General features: G+C 38.5%; 3 protein-coding genes across 5 annotated transcripts; 1 reads left to right on the forward strand and 2 right to left on the reverse strand.

Moving 5' to 3' along the window:
• Window positions 1-670: 670 nt before the first annotated feature.
• Window positions 671-4,511, reverse strand: LOC126610573 (uncharacterized). The gene is made up of 14 exons (XM_050278673.1): window positions 4,280-4,511; window positions 3,883-4,027; window positions 3,726-3,793; window positions 3,552-3,605; window positions 3,349-3,432; window positions 3,174-3,259; window positions 2,742-2,822; window positions 2,348-2,478; window positions 2,141-2,182; window positions 1,950-2,026; window positions 1,726-1,879; window positions 1,564-1,645; window positions 1,237-1,309; window positions 671-1,083 (listed from the first exon to the last, which is right to left on the reverse strand). Exons 1-14 carry the CDS (start codon window positions 4,366-4,368, stop codon window positions 915-917), a joined length of 1,335 nt encoding a protein of 444 aa, XP_050134630.1. The 5' UTR covers window positions 4,369-4,511; the 3' UTR covers window positions 671-914.
• A 2,824-nt stretch (window positions 4,512-7,335) lies between these two features.
• LOC126610575 (L-aspartate oxidase 2-a, chloroplastic-like) lies at window positions 7,336-11,628 on the forward strand. 3 transcript variants are annotated; one of them, XM_050278676.1, is made up of 9 exons: window positions 7,336-7,484; window positions 7,638-7,721; window positions 8,285-8,439; window positions 8,581-8,935; window positions 9,035-9,277; window positions 9,402-9,458; window positions 9,612-9,692; window positions 9,865-9,926; window positions 10,276-11,628. In XM_050278676.1, exons 3-9 carry the CDS (start codon window positions 8,306-8,308, stop codon window positions 11,285-11,287), a joined length of 1,944 nt encoding a protein of 647 aa, XP_050134633.1. In that variant the 5' UTR covers window positions 7,336-7,484; window positions 7,638-7,721; window positions 8,285-8,305; the 3' UTR covers window positions 11,288-11,628. The 3 variants fall into 3 exon arrangements, with proteins under 3 accessions (XP_050134633.1, XP_050134632.1, XP_050134634.1); XM_050278675.1 differs by having other exon boundaries at window positions 8,296-8,439; XM_050278677.1 differs by lacking the exon at window positions 7,336-7,484 and having other exon boundaries at window positions 7,493-7,721.
• Window positions 11,629-12,188: 560 nt separating this feature from the next.
• LOC126610574 (protein KINESIN LIGHT CHAIN-RELATED 2-like) lies at window positions 12,189-15,782 on the reverse strand. The gene is made up of 3 exons (XM_050278674.1): window positions 15,608-15,782; window positions 12,921-14,856; window positions 12,189-12,805 (listed from the first exon to the last, which is right to left on the reverse strand). The coding sequence occupies exons 2-3, from the start codon at window positions 14,831-14,833 to the stop codon at window positions 12,586-12,588; spliced, it is 2,133 nt and encodes a 710-aa protein (XP_050134631.1). The 5' UTR covers window positions 14,834-14,856; window positions 15,608-15,782; the 3' UTR covers window positions 12,189-12,585.
• Between the last annotated feature and the right edge of the window lie 4,494 nt (window positions 15,783-20,276).

The raw sequence follows: 20,276 nt of genomic DNA on the forward strand, positions 1-20,276 counted from the left end.
TGGATCCGCTCCAGACCTTAGTGTCCGAAACCTAGGGATCAATTCATCTAGACCACAAAAATTCAATCCAACGGTTCCCATTAACTCATCTTCCTGACCCATCATACAAAACCAACAACTCTAATTTCTTTTACACATCAATCAACGGCCTAAATGATTTGATCCCTAGACTTCGGACACTAAGGTCCGGAGCGTATCCAATTCCCAGTTTTATGTTGTATTACATTATTTAAACTTTAAAACTGCCGGCCAAGACGAAACCACAATCCTATGCACAAAGACGTTGTATTGAGTTTGTTTCCAGAAGACAAAAAATTACAACCTGTTTTGTCCTCGACCATTTCTTCACATTAATATATTCCAAGCTTCAAACCATTTTTCCTAACAAACCTTCTTCAAGCTTCACATCCTTTTCTTAACAAACTACTAGGAAGTTTAAAATCCGGTACAATCCAAATCAATCGCTCTAATTATTGCGAATTTCGATGACTTCATCGCATCAGATTGAATCTCGAATTCAAAATCCAATATGATAACATATCATAGAGATCTGTGAAAACAAATTGCCGGCTGTCGAATACCTTACGCCCTCCCCCCTCCTTTATCTGGGCGTGAGACCGACAACGTAAGATAAACTTAAACATATGATTAGTGTAAACATGAAACGCAGTTATGGAACTAAAAACAATTGATTAGATTGGTCTCCTAGGAGTCCCCAAAAAAAGGCAGTGCATATTCACAAGACGCATGAATACAACCTCCTATTTTATATAACCCCCCAAAGACAACAAAACGTAAAGCCGCCTAGTCTACGAAAAAGGCAGACGAGCTTCAACTTGAAACTCGACGCTTTTGAATGCTCATCTGAGCATTGATCAGTTCTTGAAAGGGAAAAAGGTCAGAAAGATGAGGAGTTACAAGATTTTCCCCAGGGGTCTTAGCTCCTTCGGAATGCCGTCGAAATTTCCAGCATTTATATCTGACTGTAGCATCGGTCTTTTCCCAACTTTCCAAACAATGCCTTCTGCCAGGTGCTCCTTATTCGGTGTCAACATGACGAAATTTGGATCGGCTCTTTGATAACTGCAAAATGGTTAAAACGATGCATTCTGTGTGAGACGAGTTCATATATCCTTAGGACGAAATGACCATTGACCATGCATGCATGCATTAGAATATGAGAGCTCATCTAACAGCGGAAAAGAAAAAGGAAAGGCAGAAAACAAATGAATGAACCTGGCTTGTCTAAGATTCTCCACGCGAAGGCCAAAACCATAACCTGTCTCCCCAACAACGTGATTTCTCGTAGCTGCAAAACACAAACGGATCAACGTTTTGGTACTCATCCAATATTTCGACACAATCACATTCAAATGCAAAGCAAGATTTAACAAAATCAAAGCAGATAGAAATACAGGTTTAATGGTCCTTCATATTTCAAAAGGGATCTAGTTACACATGTAGCATGTGTTTTAATGAGCCATTTAGTTTAGTTTATGACCTAATTAGGTCATAACAATTAAAGTTTGATGCGTCTCATGAAAATCTACCAATTAGAGATACCTGAAACGCTGAATGTGAAAGAAGGTTTCCACCAGGATTTAAATGCCAATGCAATCGATGAGCTGAGAGGGCCCACCTTTCCCTGCATGGATAAAGAATAAGCGTTTCATGAACTTGATATGATCCAATACTGCAAGTACAAGATTGCATCAGATACACTACCTTCAGCATGAAGTTCTTATTGGCTTGCCAAGATGCAGCTACTTGAAAGGTAGAATCTGGGGCATTAGGTCCATTGCTCGATTTAGGTACATTGCTTGATTCTGGTACATCATTTGATTCTGGTACATCGCTTGATGATTTGATATCATCAACCCTAAAATAGCATCATAATATAATCAGTTATCACCAAATTTGTTGCAAATTACATACATTTAATTATTTACCTTGTCTGCAATTCAAAGCCAAAATCGATATAATTTGTAATTCCAACCACTTCATTTTCTTCGAGGGGGTTTTTCACCTGTTCCGTTAAAGCAGTTTATAGCTAATTAGTACAGTATATGTTAATCAAAAGATAAAAACTAATTTAAAAGATTTATTCTGTCGCATATAACAAACCAGTGATAGACAATACCCGTCTTTGGACCACCACATGTTGATAGAATGAGGCAATGAACTGCAGTACAAAAATTAATGTTTGAGATCCACAACGAGTTGTATAACATGCTATCAAGCATCCAGCATTGGGAGAAAACCATGCAACGATTGAATGTCAGGTAAACACTCGAGACTTGGAACTGATTAAACTTCACAAAAGTAACTAAAACTAAACAAAACAAACCTGAGAACTTCTTGACAGCTCGAGACCAAAATTGAATGATGGACTCAAAGGGCTGCTTGATCCCACTCCATAACCAATTGCAGCACTCCAATTCTTTAAATTTTTGTACTTTTGAGTATCTTTACTCCCATCTAAAAAGAATTAACCAACAAGATAATCACTTGAAATAAAATTGCACTAAGATCCTCATCTGAATTTTTGAGAACAGCTCATACCAATGTACACAAAAACTACAAACTAGAAAGTAAGAAGGGAAATTGGTTCTTTAAGAATCTTGTACTACAGATACGGTGACATTCTCAAGTGAAATTCTTCTACTTCATGGTAAAAACATATATCCAATTCTGAAAAACTACATTCAGTCCCTTAATGTTAAGGCATCTAAGTGACTTACATTCAGGCTCATACTGCACCCCAGCTGTTAGTCTTCCCATCTTGCTCACCAACCATGCCCTTCTTGGACAATCATCTTTCACTGCATAAACGGATAATTACATTAAAAATGTTTTCAATGCACCTTGTACGTTTAGGTAGAAATGATGACTCTACAAACTCCAAAGTTCTCTTCCCTTCTAATATTCAAACCATGCAAAAGTGCAATCTAACAATATAAGTTTATAGATCAGGCAAACATGAGTTCATCCAGCAACATTTCAATTTTTTTTCCCAGATTTTATTGGGAGAGTTGATAGCTTACGAGATAAGATTACTAGATGTGCCATGATACAGATAAAAAAAAATGAATTTTCAGAACCACAACATAGGTATCAGTTATGTATGACTCATAAGCAAGAATACTCAAAGAACTGAAATTGAGGTTACATACAGGAGAAGGGCATGACAGTGGCGCCAACTGACAAGTTTGACGAGCCATATCTCAATCCCATAACACCAAAGTCTTCAGAAGTTATTCTACAAGAGTAACGAGCTCTGTCAACATTCTACATTTCATGTGTATGTGAATCAACTATTTCTACTAGGAGGTTTTCCATACGACGCACCTTTTTTTCAGCAACATTGGGAAAATTCCAAACGCTCCCAATCCGTATCTAGGGTAGTAAGCACAGGCCCTCATCTGCAAAACCCTGAAGTGAAGCAAAAAATGGGAATATGTAAATAAATATTCATGCTTTTTGAACATGAAAACCCAAAAAAAATCAAAAGCAAAACACAACACTCTTTTAATTCAGAGAGATGTCCTTACGGATCAGCATTTGACACGAAGAGGTCCATGAATGTGTGAGGATCATCAACATCACTGACAAATCAACAAAATATTAAGATATTGTTTTCGATACCACATTTACGTCCAAGATATCGCCCATAAAATGCAATTCATGTACAAATACAATGGGAATCTGATACTACTTCCAAGTACCTTTGCCAGCGGAAAAATGCATTTCCAATTATATTCTCCTCGGGTTTGTGATCGAGCGGTCCTGCAACCTAAACATATTAAGGAAACAAAAAAAGCGAAAATATTTCCCCTGGCATCAAACCATCAACTTTCTAAAAATCAACATCATGAAGGATACAGTTGCAACCAAATCGACGTGGGGGTCGTCGATGGGCTTCAGCATGATCATTGTGCTGAAATGCCGGGCTTGTTCAAAGTAATCGTCAAACAGACATTTCAAAGCAAGCTTCCCAAACAACAAGTCATACGACGACTCCAACATCCTGCATCAAAATTATTCTCAAAATTCAAACAAAATAAAAAAAAAAATCACTAAAAAAATCAAATAAACGCATTCAACGACGACTTAATTGCTGCAGATAATCAAACGCCGGCCAATTTTAGCAAGGAGAGTGGCACTCCACTCACAGTAAGCAGTGACGACCTCAAACTTTCAAGAATTCACAAAAACAAAAAATCGAATGAAAAATAAAGAGACGCGAAGAGGATCGTAAGGGGCGGAGTTAGGGCAAAACCTGGTGCGGGCGGCGAGAGGAGGGTAGTCGAAAAGCGGCGGTACGAGCACCATCGGCGGCGGTGGCTCCTTGTCCAGCAAGTTTCCCATCTCTGCCTCCTCCGGTTGCTGACGACGGCACAATGCTAGGGTTTCTGAGTACGGAATTGAAATTATGGATCAAGAAGAAGAAGAAGAAATTGAAGAGATTGCTGTTTGCTTGTAATCTTGGTTTAATTTGTGATGAGCGACAGTTAAGGAACCGCCTGAAAAAAAAAAAAAAAAATTATAAAACCGCGCCCGCGTATATCTGCGCTCCGGACTGCAGAGGCCTAGGCCCAAATGTCGATGACCGTTTCAACGCTCCCGATTACGTGGTAGGTCCAGGTGGCACCGTCGACCCTCGAGTGGGCCAGTTACTTGAAAGCCCAATGCTCACTTTCTCTCCATTTTTTGGGCTCTAATGAAGGCCTAAAAAAGTGTGTGAAAAACCACTTTCCCAAACCTCTGTTTAATCGTGACTATTGATTTCGTTTGATTTATTGAATTCGATAGCCATAAATAAATAAGGGTATGTGAGAAGCTAAAAAATGTGTGTGACAAAATACTTTCCCAAATCACATCAAGTGGTCCAATGATAAGGTCGCGAACTGCAGTTACCCAATAAACAAGAACATGTGGGAGGTCCCGAATTCAATGCTCTGAGTTGGTAAGTCTGTTTGACCCTGGCTACTGGTAGAGTGAAATTCTTCATAGCCTCTCCATATTTGAAAATGGATGAATAAATGTGGCTTGCCATCAATTGTCCTCCTTTGTTTGAAAAAAAAAAAATCACTTTCCCTAATATAACATATCAATCTGTAATAAAAATGTTTTATCACTAAGTAAAGTCGGATGTATGAATTCAAAACACTACTACGTTCAATTTTACATCAGGTCTTGCGCTAGCATCTTAGTTATGGATATATGCTAATATTTCAATATATGTTATTTCAATCATTTTGTAACGAACAAAATTGTGGCCTAATCCATTCAATTGTTCTTGTCCCTATCGAATTTTCTGGTGCAAACGCCTGCCTTCTTTGTTTGGCTTCCGGAATCCAGAGTTCAAAGAGGCGCGTGTGGAGTCTGGTGGACTCTAGAGATGTCTCGCCCGGAAAGTCGTTTTCCGAACATGTTTAGGTCTTGAACCCATTTATGAAATAATCGATAGACAAGAAAGAAACCTCACCCTACATAACCAATTCTCTGATATTAGAACATTTATCCTTATTTTTAGTTAAAATGGTCTATGAGATTGACATAATTTCTCACTTTGGTCATTGAGATTGGAAATCGATAGAACTGGTCCTTAAGTATGTCTACTATCAATTATTTTTTGGTTATTTCGTGAAAAATCTCTATTAGATTGAGGGTATATTCGTCCAATTAACCCCTCCACTTGCTTTTCCATTAAACGGAAATCTTTCAAATAATGACTAAAATGATTGACGATGGACAAGCTTTGAGATAATTTCTATCGATTTTCAATGTCAGGAATCAAAGTGAAAAATTATGACAACCTCAAAGACTATTTTGATTAAAGAGCCAAATACTTTTGAAAATGTATTATTCTATTATAAAGTTATTCTAACTTGTAAATAAGAAAAGAGAAACTCAAACTTAGATAAATGAGAACGATTCGCTGCTGTCACAAGAGAGAGGCTAAACTCACATATACATTACAAATACAATTCCAAATTGACTTTGTTTCCTAGGTGATGGATTAAATATCCAAATTGAAGAGTTGGAATAAGTTTTCGTTTGCATCAAAATCAAAACAAATGAGAAGACCCCACCCACCCAATTGGCTATTTTGCACTTTTTGGGACCTTTGGGTGGCCAATCCATGATCACTTTTTTCAAGATTATGCTCTAGTGGCCCAAAATTCTCATGACTATAACCTCTTCTTTCCCAAACACCCTTTTGACCAAAGCTTTTGATCAACTACCTCCTCAGCTTTTGAATCAACACCGCCACCATATGATACCTTTACCTACGAGTATTGATCTTCACTTATATATTAGTTAAAAAAAAGGTAATTCTCACTTTACTACCGTCAAGTATTGTAAAATTTCAACTTTCATACCTAAATTTTTTTTTTGTCCCACTTCCGCACTTAAAGTTTGAATTTTATGATAATTTTATACTTCTATTTGTCTTTTTGTCACATACTCCGTTATCTACCTACATGTACCGCATACCCCATAATATTCGTACCAAGTGAATAAAAAACAAATAAACTAAAACTCACACTTTTCCAATTAATTTCCACCACTCTTTTTTTCTTTTTTTCTAAACAAACGCCTCATTGCTTCCCATTTTCTCTTGCACATTGGAATGGTATGGTCCAATTGAATTTGGATCCTTTTATTTTCTGTCCATTCTTAACTTATAATTTAAATTATAGGAACTTTAACGAAAAGTCTCAAGTACTGTTCACTTTAACGAAAAATCAAAATTTTACACTAAAAAATCAATCTTGGTACTATTAACTTTACTATTCATTTTGTCTTTATCGTTAAAACTCAAAGTTTTTAAAGCATTTTTCATTATTTTTTCTTTAAATTATTCATAATAAATAAAGTGAAATCATAATCCAAGAATCTCTCTAATTGACAAATTTTTATATGAAGCGGTATTTGAACTCAAATTCAAACAGCCAAACACATATCCACAATAAGCTAGCCTAACTTATAATTGCAGTTTTGGTCGAAACATACAATACAATTTGTTTTTTGTTTATGCTTTTTTAACAAATGATATTATCTATCCTAAAAGAAGATGGTAGATTTAGCCTCACAATGAGCTAGTAGTAATTTAGTTCAAATTCGTCTTTGGCAAGAATCGAACATAAGATATCTCACTTGAAAGTGAAAAGAAAGTAGTACTAAGTGGTGGAACCTACAATATAATTAAAGTGAAGTTGAAGACGTAACTATGGAGTAATTATTCTTAATCACTTAAATTACAATACTTAATGAGTAATTGTGTATGCTAAGAATCAACTAAACTAACCGTTAATATGAGGACAAAAGAATTAACAATTCAGGACAAAAAAAAAAAAAATTAGAAAAAGAAAGAGAGAGGCAGAGGGATGGCAGCACATAAGGAAAGTATGGCGCCAAGTTCCTCGAAGCTTCTCTAGCTACAAAAAAAGCTTCCACCTCTGAGTCGTCTGTGGAATGTAGGAATTCTTTCCACCCTTCCATCTCACTTTCTTGTAATCTGCAAATCGCATATTTTTATTCGTATGCCCAAAAAATGGTTTCGTCGGAATCCATCTGTTTGCTATAATATATTAATATAGTTTCTGTTTTTCTCCTCGTCGGGATTTTAGGTTCATTGACTGAAAGGCAGCAGCGCCCATCATTCAGATACGTTTGGTCTGCCGGAGTCTGAAGTTTTTGTAAGAACAATATATGTAAGTGTTGAGGCTCAACTGTTTGATTCAATGCCTCAATGGGTGCTTCAATTTTTGGTGGATTTGTTTGAATTCAATGGAAGTTTGAAACTTTTATTGGGTATATGTTGATATATATTTATTTTTTTTTTTCGGATTTTTGTTGGGTCATTGAATCTTATGTTTTCAAAAAGTTATGCTTAATCCATATGTTTTGTTTCTTCTCTTTTATTGCACTCGTTTTTCTACTAGTTTTTGGGTAGATATCAAATGGGATCTAAAAAGTTTCCACCTTGGTGGTGTTCTGGTTTTCCTTTTTGCATATTTGCTGATGAATCTGTGAGAATGTAAAGAATTGTCCCGCGTCGGAAAGTTAAGGAGCCTTACAAGGGCTTATAAGGAGTTGGGTCACTCTCCCCATTGCCGATGGGTTTGGGGATTGAAACCTCGTTCCTTTTCTTAATTTCGCGAATCTATGATGATCTATGATGATCGGTTGTGTGTGATTTCTCTTGTATCTTTTATTTTAACAAGATGCAGATTCCTAGTTAAGATTGCTAATATGGTTTTATCCCTTAATCTAGTAAACCCACAGGAGGTTTGCAATGACAACTTGTATACCCGCCGGAAGTGGTAGACTCCATTGTAAAGTGAGGGACATCAAGGGACAAGGTTGTAGAAGGACTTCTTGGATTTCCAATGTTACATTTAGTGGATGCATACAGAAAGACCTTTCATGGTATCTGGTTACTGCCTTGATCCTGTTTATAATCTATATATATGTCTTTTGCTTCACTTTGAAGTTGTTGGAACTGCTATTCTGCTATCTGGATTTTGGTTGTCTAATGCCATGCTTACACATTTTTCCACAATTTTCCAGGTCACGCGGGGTATCAAAGTTCTTGCAGATCCAAAGATGTAACTTTTCCCTATCTCCAATTACCGAGAACTCAAAGACCTTAAGAACAATCACTTCATCAAGCTTGAGAGATGGTTCCACAAAGTTTTTTGATTTTGCTGTTATTGGAAGTGGAGTTGCCGGGCTCCGCTATGCCCTTGAAGTGGCAAAACATGGATCCGTTGCTGTGATTACCAAGGCTGAACCTCATGAGAGCAATACAAACTATGCTCAAGGTGGTGTTAGTGCTGTTCTTTCCCAATCGGATTCTGTGGAGAGTCATATGCAGGACACCATTGTAGCAGGCGCTTATCTCTGCGACGAGGAGACTGTCAGAGTATGTAAAGAACTATAAGTTTCAGATAATAATTTATTGCTGCGAATAGGTATGTGTGTATTTGTTCATGCTTTTTCTAATGTTTGATATATTGTCCAGGTTGTCTGTACTGAAGGACCCGAAAGAATTAGAGAACTGATTGCAATGGGGGCATCCTTTGATCATGGGGAGGATGGAAACTTACACCTAGCAAGAGAGGGAGGTCACTCTCATCACAGGATTGTTCATGCTGCTGATATGACTGGAAGGGAGATTGAACGGGCTCTGTTGAAGGCAGCTCTTAAGGATCCTAATATCTTCATGTTTGAACACCATCTTGCGATAGATTTGCTAACTTGCCAGGTTTACTGTTTCCTAATGTTTTGTGTTATGAAAGTATGATCAGATATTGGTTAAACTGATTGATGGAATTGTGTGAAGGCTTTTCCCTTTTTGGCTAACAGAAAAATGATTTCTGGCAACGCAGGATGGTTCCGATACAGTTTGTCTTGGAGTTGACACTTTAAATACAGAAACACAAGAGGTGATTACAATTCACCACATCTTCTCTTTAAGTTTTATAGGGCAATAGTTTGCTAAAAAAAAACTATAAAATCATCATCATCTTCCTTGCCTTGTTCGCTAATGGAAACATATTTCATATTTGAAATTCTAACTCCTTATTTTGTATTTTCAGGTGATACGGTTTATCTCAAAGGTGACTTTACTTGCGTCAGGTGGGGCTGGACAAATCTATCCGACAACTACAAATCCTCCGGTACTTCATGTTTTGAAGTGCCCTGTAATTGTTGTTTCCCTTATATAGTAGAATAAGATGCAATTCCTTATTTAAGTATTAAGAGACAGAAAATTATGGTCAGAGAGTTATGACCTCTTTTATCATAATAAGCATAACACTCGGTCTAATTGTTCTTGATTATTTCATGTAGGTAGCCACAGGGGATGGAATTGCGATGGCCCATCGAGCTCAAGCTGTGATATCCAACATGGAGTAAGTAAAACATATATCACTATTTTGAATTTTTTTGGGAGAATACTTTATTGCTTGAAATGTTGAGTAATCAAATGAGTAGTAGTAATATGGGTAGAATGATCATGTGAGACGATCAAAAGGTCATTTTGAAGATTTGAATAAGACCTTTACGCCTTGGTTTCACAGCATTTCAGTTGACAATGTTTTCTTCTACAACTGATTAAACTTATACTACTAAGCTGTCACCCAGACTGGAAATTTAAATGTGGAATGATCTTACAAGCAATGTTAAGCTACACGGTTGTTAAGTGTTATGTTATAGCTTTTGAACTTGATAGCTCACACCTGTTTATGGTTTTCTCTACAGATTTGTTCAGTTCCATCCAACGGCATTAGCCGATGAAGGCCTTCCCATCCAACCATCCAAGGCTCGAGACAATGCATTTCTCATCACTGAAGCTGTCAGAGGTGATGGAGGCATCTTGTACAATCTAGACATGGAAAGGTTTATGCCACTCTATGATGAACGAGCAGAACTTGCCCCAAGGGATGTGGTGGCCAGAGGCATAGACGACCAGCTTAAAAAGCGAAATGAGAAGTATGTGCTACTTGATATAAGTCACAAGCCCAGAGAAAAAATCCTCTCACACTTCCCCAACATAGCAGCCGAGTGCCTTAAGTATGGCTTGGACATAACTTGCCAGCCAATTCCCGTTGTTCCTGCTGCTCACTATATGTGTGGGGGAGTCCGTGCTGGACTCCAGGGAGAGACAAATGTGCAGGGCCTGTACGTGGCAGGCGAAGTTGCTTGCACAGGTTTGCATGGAGCCAACCGTCTTGCTAGTAACTCATTGCTTGAAGCACTAGTTTTCGCACGAAGAGCAGTCCAGCCCTCAATTGAACACATGAAGTGCTCTAGCGTCGACTTCAGGTCTTCAGATTGGTGGGCCAGACCAGTCGTGCCTGTCTCACTCGAGAGCAATGCCATCAAAAAAATTTTGGCAATGACAAGGGAAGTAAGAAAAGAAGTGCAATTGATCATGTGGAAGTATGTTGGAATTGTACGTTCTACAACGAGGCTTGAAACAGCAAAGCAAAAGATTCGTGATCTGGAGGATAAGTGGGAAGACTACTTATTTCAGATGGGATGGGAACCGACAATGGTGGGGCTTGAGACTTGCGAAATGAGAAACTTCTTCTGTTGTGCAAAACTGGTGGTGAGCAGCGCCCTTGCTAGGCATGAGAGCCGCGGACTTCACTACACCATCGATTTTCCTGATCTTGAGGAAAGTAAGAGGCTTCCAACAGTTATATTCCCTTGTGCATCCGTACGAAGTTCATGGAGTTCGCGTCAGCTACAGAAGCTGCCATTGTGCTAGAAAGTGCACTTTTTCGGCCATCTGTTGCAATCATAGGGTTCTCAAGTTTTAGCTTCCCTTCCAAATCGATTTGGCAGGATTGAAGCATCTGAAATTCGAGCAGCTTCTGGTGTAAGCCGCACCAGGTTGCACCTTTATAATTTTCGGTTTCTGATTCCTTCTTACCTTGTATACGTAGGGTTCTTTGTTTCAAATAAAAGAAAGAAAATTTCATCAAAATATTAATGAAACAGTTTACATTTCAAATTTAATTTGTATTTGCTGATCGACGAACAGTGCAAAATGTAAATTATATCAACTGCAATCAGCATTCAGCTGAGAAAGTTAACTTTTTGTCTCAATTTTTTTCCCAGTGTCCATTTTTTACTCTGAACTTCTTCCCCTCGCAGACGCTTGCCTTATAGTGCTATTTGCACAAATCGAAGCCTGGTAATCTGGACAAGAGCGCTTGCGTGAACCCTCTAAATGCAGTAGCTCAGGAGTTCAACCGGCAGCTTAAGAACTGTGTATGTCGATGTTTACTCAGCTAAATACGCTCTCATTTCCCAAATTCCCCTGCAAAAGATCAAGGTAACTTCGATTTTCTATGAACATGTGTACCCCGGTTTCAATCACGCACGCTTGTCACGAGTTCCAAGCATGCATGAACACAATCGAAAGCCGTTTAGCTTGTTTGTACACTAGGAAGCTTTGAGCCAGAAGTGCTTTTGAGCCCTGCAAATATCTTCGGATGTTCGTATTCCCACCTCAACGACAATTGCTGCCCAACTACTGTGAAAAGCTTTTGACTTCCAAGTAAAGTTTTAGAACCTAAACAGTTCGGATCATTAAAATACAATTCGGAATGGACTCTACAGAAGAAAATGATGCTCCGCTAACAGGCATTTTGGTGCAACAAAAATGGAAAATGATGCTCCACCAATTCTTTATTGAGTATTTGACATTGACATTTTCGAACAAATACATTTAACAATGAAGAATCTCACAAAGAAATTTCTCACGTCTACGATACAACAAAGCTTTATCCCACTAAGTGAAGTCAGCGGTATGAATCCTAGAACGCCGCTGCGTTCGATTTTGCGCCAAGCCTTCACGTGGAAAAATACAATTCAATAAATCACCAAACCTTGTCTCTTTTTTTTCTTCTTCTATTTTTCTGTAACACTTCAACAAATATTTGCACAAAAAATTCATACCAAAAACCCCTTCTATTTTTCTCGTTATTTACTCTTTTTTCCTTTTGACTTTCCATCCACCACCTAAAAATCTTTACATATGATCCTACATACTTCATTCCATCACAATACCTCGATGATGTCGTGTTTTATGATCTGTGGGGGTTTGCTGGTGTCGAGAAGTGTCTCCAGCGATCTGGGTTTCCGGTTCCTAGCCCTGCCGGCTTCTTTCAACAACTCCGCCAACCTCCGCTTCTCGTCCGCCACATCCGGATTTGCTGTTCCAAGCTTGTCCTCTCTCATGCCAACAACATACTCCAGAATCTCGATGGCGGCATCCAACCTGTGTTCGTCACGAAAATACAAAGGGCATGCTAAATACTTTTTCAAGCGATATTCTAATCTAATCTGAAATAGAACGAGAATAACGAATGCCAAAACAAGGAAGAACATATTACCTGCCCATTGCATCATATGTGCCAGCTAAATTACTGTAAACCCCCAATGTGTCAGGGTGATAAGGTCCATACTCCTTCTCCAAGATGTTCCTGGCTTCTTCAAACAAGTCTGCAGCCTCGTTGATCGAAAACCGCTGAACGCAGGCCAACCCCATTTGGTTCAGTGCAATCCCAAACAATGCCGATTTCTTTTCTCCCGTGGCGCGGAACTTTGTTATGGAACTCTTGAATGTGTTGTATGAGTCAGTGTAATTTCCCATCATATAGTACATTACCCCCATCTGAGCCTCAATTCCTGCAGTTGTGCTCTGGTGGCCCGGAGCATTGCCGAAGATTTTCAAAGCCTTCTTGAGCAACTTCAGGGCTTGTTCCAGATCATTCATGGATTGATAGATTGCAGCAACATCAATGAGACCACCAGCAATCTCTTCTGAGGGGATTCCGGGATTAGGTTTCCCATAAATTCGATGTGCATTTTCGCAGTACGATTTGGACTCCTTAAACCTTCCGATCTTGTTGTACAAGTCAGCTAAACGAACGTAAACAGAAGCTACTGTCGGATGTGTCTCTCCTTTCGTTGTCTTGAACACAGTGAGTGCTTTCTGGTAAGAAAACACCGCCTCATCATACCTCGCCAAAGATAGATACGCGTCTCCAATGCTACAATCGATTGATGCTGCATCCGCTTCCATATCATTGGCAGACATTGACATGCTTGCTAAAACATAGTGCTCAAGAGCAGCTTCGAAATCTCCTTTTGAGTCACAGATCAGTCCCATGAGTCTTCTATCTGCCGCTTCCTCAAGCGAAGCAGAACCATTTTCCCTGTGGATTTCAAGAGCCATCTGACAGAGCTTCTCAGCCTCATCGAATTGCAATGCTTGCACATGTGCCTCAGCTACATAACGACACGTCTCACCCAATCGCGGGTCCTTTTCTCCCAAAACTTGCCTTTGAATTTCCATACCTGCTGTATAGAACAAAATTGAATTCTCAATCTGACCAGTCATTGCATAAATGTCACCTAATTGCATGCACCCTGCAAACTTTGCTAGTGCATAGTTATCGCCATCCTCTATCGCCGGAATATCAATGGCACGCTCGAGGACTGGAATTGCCTCATTGTACTTCTCTAAGCTGCAATAGATTGCTGCCAAAACATGCAAACACATAACGAACTCCAAATTAGGCTTCTCACTAGTGCATTTCTCGAACGCTTTCACTGCACGGAGAGCTAACTCAAGCGCCTTCTTGGGGTTTTCGCCCGAAGCAATCATTTCCCTTGTTTGCTTGAGCAAATATGGCCCGAGATCAGGGTTTTCCAACACGGCTTCAGGAGGATGATCATCGACTCCATTCTGAAACCTCAGACTGCCGCGTAAAACAAAACTCCTCAGCTTGTTCTTCGACAATAGTGCATTGCCTTTTCTCGGATGCGGAGGCTTCTCATCAGGAGATTTGCTCTTCGGACTTGTTTTCGCAGATGGAGACTTCGCTTTCGTTGGAGACCGTTTATCATCCGATACATTTGCTTTCTCAGGAGTTGAGTCACTACAAACACCCTCCTCCTTGTTTTCCACAACAACCTCTTTCCTTATCTCCAAATCCTGTCGAGCATATCCGACAAGATGGTTTAGCTCGGAATCAATCCTCGATTCCCCACCGAACGATCCAAAGCTGGCCCGGGAAGGGGATTGATCCGAGCTCTGCATTTCGCAGACGTTGTGATATAACTGCTCAATAGAGGTATCAATCCCGCCATTCATAGCCATACCGATGGAGCCACTCCGAGAACTCAACGTACTTCTCGGAGAGCCCTGCTGGCTGTAGCTTTCCTTTTGAGGCGCATAATCTCCATTTGATTCATCTACATCGCCGTTTCGATTCATAGCATCCATAGCTAGTCCGGGCATTGATTTGTGCTTGTGCAGTTGTGCTGCAGTATGAATAAATGGAAATAGGCGATAACCAATTAACCTCTAAATCAACTAATCAAGTGCTTCTCCATGAAGCACTAAAAATTGTTTCTACGACACAAAAGCACTTTAAATCATCACTTAACAGACTCGTTTGGAAGTGCTTCTAAAATGACAGAATGTGCTATTAAATAAAATGTTTTTGAGTTTCAAAAGCACTGGTGTAAGAAACACTTTTAAGTACTTTTTGGGTTTTTACTGAAGATTGGTTAAAAAACATTTTTACCAAAAGTACTTTCAGTCATTCGAAAGCACTCACAAACAAGCCCAACTCGTTTGGGACTGCTGCTGTACAATATACTAAACACTTAATAAAACTCGAAGAAGCATCTGCCAGAAAGCGCTTCTATGACCCATAAGCACTTTTTAACCAAACATAGTCTGAAGAACTTGTTTTTTAACTCTTCCTGAAGCAGTCACAGACATGCTAAACCGTGATTATCTTGCAGCCATCCCAGAAACAGTCAAATAAACAAACAAACAAATCCAATCCAAAAACTGGGTTCTTTTAAAAAAACTCCAGATTACTTACTTAAGCAAAAGATCATATCAGAAGAAAACGAAATTCAAAAGCTACGGTTATTGCCACAAATGGTGAAGTTCTTAATACATAAAAGCAAAAACAAAAACAATCAGAACCCATTAAAAACAGAGAAAACCCAATACAAATACCGAAAAAAAAATAGAAATAATAAATGAGTCGTTAATTACCTGAAAATTAATGCGAGTTAATGCGAAAGTCTGAAACTTTGAAGGCCTCTTCTTCTCAGGGTGCTATGTAACAGCCTGAGGGGTAGAAGAAGAAGAAGAAGACAGTAGAGAGACGAAGAGCGAGGGCAAATTGGGTAATTGGAAAATGGAATGAATTGAATTGGGAATATATTAGTTTACAAGGTGTGGGGTTGCATAAAGTTGGAACGTTGAAGCAATGAGGAAGGCGACCTCTCTCCCACTCCCCTCTTTCTCTCTCTTCCTCTAATTTTCTTATGTTTAAATTTATTAAGTTTTTACTTTGGCCCTTTGAACTTTTTTATTTCTTTCTAATTGGAACGGATCCCCTTCTAAGCTTAAGAGGCTGAGCCTCTGAGCAACCCATATTAACTATTGAAACTTGATTCAACGGCTGTAATTATTATAACTTTTAGAGAGGTCATCTGTTTGTAGTCGTTTGATCAAATTTCAACGGTCCGGATAGGTTGCTCATGAGGCTCAGCCTCCTAAGCTTATGAGGGGATTTGTTCCCCATTCTAATGGGTCTCTAATTTTTGGATACATGTTTAACAAAGACAAAAAGTGACTAAAAAACGTATATGATCACTTTCTGAATTACAACTCGTTAATTCATATGCTTTCACCACCAAAGTGTAATCCATCTTATGGTATGCGATCAGACAACTTATGTCTAGGTGTTGGTTTTTTAGTTAAAATACAACGGACTCAACAAAACTAAATCAGTCGGTATCGTTTAATTTATTTTTTATCTGTAGTAAAATTGTATGACTCGTAAAACTATCTTTCTATTTCAATTCTTACTGACTTGATATGATAATATTTAGCTATTTTTTAAATACCATGACACTTTCCAACCCAAAATTCGATTGAATCAAATTATATCAGCTATTAATATCATGTCAAATTTCGTAAATGACGTCAATGTGGTCTAAATATTAAATCTCATTTTGAAAAAATTTAGTGGCTGATTTGGGACGAAAAAGTAAACAGAGGATGAAAGTGAAACAACCACTAATCTGAAGGTGACAAATATGTAATTAACTCGCCTTTTTTAATTCTTTTTTTATATATTAATTTTGCCTTTTTTCGCTGTGACGTCGCAAGTTGGCGGGAATAACGAGCTTTTCAACGCCGAAAGGCAGTGGAAAATGCTCGGATGACAGCGCGGTTTGTTACAGGATTACGAACTTTGATCTCACTTTACCACGTGGCAGCAGGGAAAGCGAAGAAGCCTCCGGCTTTTAAGGGACCGCGACTTAATGATTGTCCCGCTTTTCCAGATTCCACGTGGACCACGTCCAGCTGGATTCAGCTGGTTCGCCGCTCGATGGAATGGGCCATGAGCTAACTGGACTTTGTGGGCCCAAGTAAGTCAAAATTAGAAGGATAAAATATTTTTCTAGGCCCAATTGAGGGGGAGATTGTTGGCCAATGGAGGGGCTATTTGGAAAATAAGACACTGTTGGTCGCTTAAATTAAGGAAAGAATCTTATTTTGTAGTACGGTCATGGAACAAAAGTTTAGACAAAGATCAAATGATTGATATGGTTGGTGACATCTATTTTTTTGTTTTCTTTTAAAGGGAACAACTGGTGGCGAGCCACTGTTATCCACTTCTTTCAGGTTTAAAGAAAACTAATTGGAAATTGCATCCTACCGATGATCACAATCAAGCAAATTGACAATTTACAAAATATTGAACTCAAGACCTCTCGTTATTTTCTTTAGAGAATTGTTGTTCGCACTTTTCCATTGGGCCACTTGTCGTGGTGGTAAGTGTGGGACATCTACTAATTCCTTTCTATTTATTACACCATCAAATACAAGAGTAATGGTATTTAGATGCACAAACCTGATAACATTGTTGACAAACACTCTAATATATGTGGATCCCTAATACAATAATAAACCTCATCTTTATTAAAAATAGTGTCACAATGCAGTTAGTTTGTGTATGCGACGTTAGGAAAATATAAACTTATTGTTCATCTGTATTGTTGTAACAAGTGGTTATTCGTGTAATACGTGAAATGAAAACACTTGTATCGATGTGAAGGTCAAAAATCTAAAATTCGATGCAAATGAAAAAAAAAAGCTTAATTCAATTATTGTCGCATGACTATATAGTAAAAATTATATAATAAATGAAATAAATAGACTTGTGATTAAGATACCGTATCACTGTATTAGCAGGATAATTAGTATAATTTTCAAGGAAATATTGGGCAACGATGTTACGATTTTGCTCGGCCAATTAATTATCGAAAGAGAATTAGCAGGTGAGGCACCAATTCGAAGATAGGGAATCTAAAAAGGATGCAGCAACAAACAAGTTTATCAACTACCAAGAGAAGGTGTTTTTAATTAATTAAGTGGATTTCAACTAATTAAGTGGGAGCTGTCTCATCTTCAATAACAGCTACCCCTATTTAGCTAAGGTTGGTGTGGTGTGGGTGTCTCTCTTCGACCTGTAGTTTGGACCTTTAGACTTATGTGCCCCATGTTGAATGATTCTGCTACTGATTTGTCGACTATTGTACCTATTATAGAAGATGCCAAGCTTTTTATAGAAATGATCGTTGAAGTTTTCTATTGCCCATGTTCGTCGTGATGCCAACTTTGTAGCTCATAGAATTGCTAGGTTTGCTCTCCATCCGGAGAGTAATTGTACTTGGTTTGGCAATCCTCCTCTGTTTATTTGTGATCTTCTGGAGGAGGACCTCCTCTTTCCTTGTATTGTTTAGCCTAGTTTATGGCCTTGGTATGAAATATATCGTCTTTTAATCAAAAAAATGTGTCCCACATTTGAGTTTTTCGTAATAAAAAGTATATGAAAAGAAAAATTAATTTCATAAAGTCAGCAGTGAGACAGAAGCTAGAGGCAACTTGTTATATAGGTAGTCGTGCGTGTTAATGGATCTTCTATACTAGTAGTAGTGGATTAATCGCTTTCTAAAATAAAGTTTAATTTCTTTATTAGAAGAATAAGCACGGTTATTGCTTTCTCACAACATTCCGTCGGTATAGGCTTCTAACTTGCTTGTTAGAAGTACTTAACGAACAAAAAAATTAATCATGAAAATATAAAATATGGACATCATTTGTTATTTGCTAGAACATTGTAGGCCTTTGAATTTTGGTGATGCACCAATTTGGCGATACTCTAAACTAATCTTCGGGGATTCAAACATGTAAGGGGTAATGTGCATGCTACTCTAGTCAACTAACCTAACCACCTCCAAATCACAAACTAATTATGCATTAACGAAAATGGGGAGAGAGAGAGAGAGAGAGAGAGAGAGAGGTTGACAGCTTGACAGGGGTGGAGATCAGAGCTCGTTGGGTGGGCTAAATGAGATTTGGCTTTAGGAATATGATTGGATCAGCAGAGACTTGTAAGATGGGACTTGTAACCTATGTATAATGATATATTAGATAACTCACTCTATTGTGGATTCATAACTCATTCTGTTCAGTCTTGTCCATTTAACATTTTGACACAATAAACAACGGACTGAACTCAAGTACATTTTAATTGATCACAACCTATCACATCCAGCCTACCAAACGGCGCCTCAAAGTCCTGAAATAGCCAAGCATCCTCTTGAAATGAAATCAAATGGGTTGAGAGCAGGCCTGGCCCTGGCCCAGTGCCACAGGGGCAACTGTCCAGGGCCCAAAATTGAAGGGGCACCAAAAACCAAAAAACCCAAATAACTAGGTACATAAAAAAAATTTTAAAAAAAAAGTCCAAAGGCCAAATAGGACAAGAGCCCAAGAAAGATGAAAAAAAAGCCCAGGTTATGGGCCTTAAAATAAAGATATTAAAGGGACCACTCGGTCCATGTCTGATGATCTTAAAGAATAAAGCGAATACTTCAATTGAAGATCATCAGACATGGACAATGATATGCAATGTTGTGAGGATATCCAGCGTCGCTGCCTTGGCATGTTCTGTATGCAGAACAACCAACTGTGCGGGAAGTATGCAATTCACAATTCAGCCAACCAAAGAAAAAATGCATAGCATGCATGCATATATCCATGTATTTATGTGTGCATGAGACAAAGAAACAAAAAAATGACCTGATTGTATTCGAGGCGGAACTTAAGGTACTCGTCATCACAATTCTCAACCATGCTGGCCAAGCTCTTCAGATTATCCACAGGCATATCATTGAAAGTATGAACCTGCACATAAAGCAGAATAATTTACAAAAGTGTATCAAATGTTATTTCACCGATTCCTATCACCGTCATTTGCCGCATCAAATAAAGTGGACCAAATTTCCACGAAGTGAGATTACAGGATGAGTTCTTTACTTTTACATTGTTGGAAAATACACTATACCACTTATGCAATGTAAGTGAATTCTCCAGCCACAAACAATCATATCGAAGATTTCTAGTTGGCAGATAGACGTCAATGATCGATCAGACATCTGGTGTTTGACTTTCATACGTATTTACATGGGTTGATTTCAGTTTGGGTGGATTGGTTGAAACGAAAAAACGCATTCGAAGTATGTTTACATGGGACGCAAGAAGTTGTGAATTGGAAAAATCAGGAGAATGCATTTGCATTCGATAACGATTTGGAACATAAAACTCACAAATGTATCGCCCATACTGAAAAAAATTTCCTCTG

The sequence above is a fragment of the Malus sylvestris genome, chromosome 17 (genome assembly GCF_916048215.2).
Source record: "Malus sylvestris chromosome 17, drMalSylv7.2, whole genome shotgun sequence".
Taxonomy (NCBI): Eukaryota; Viridiplantae; Streptophyta; class Magnoliopsida; order Rosales; family Rosaceae; genus Malus; species Malus sylvestris.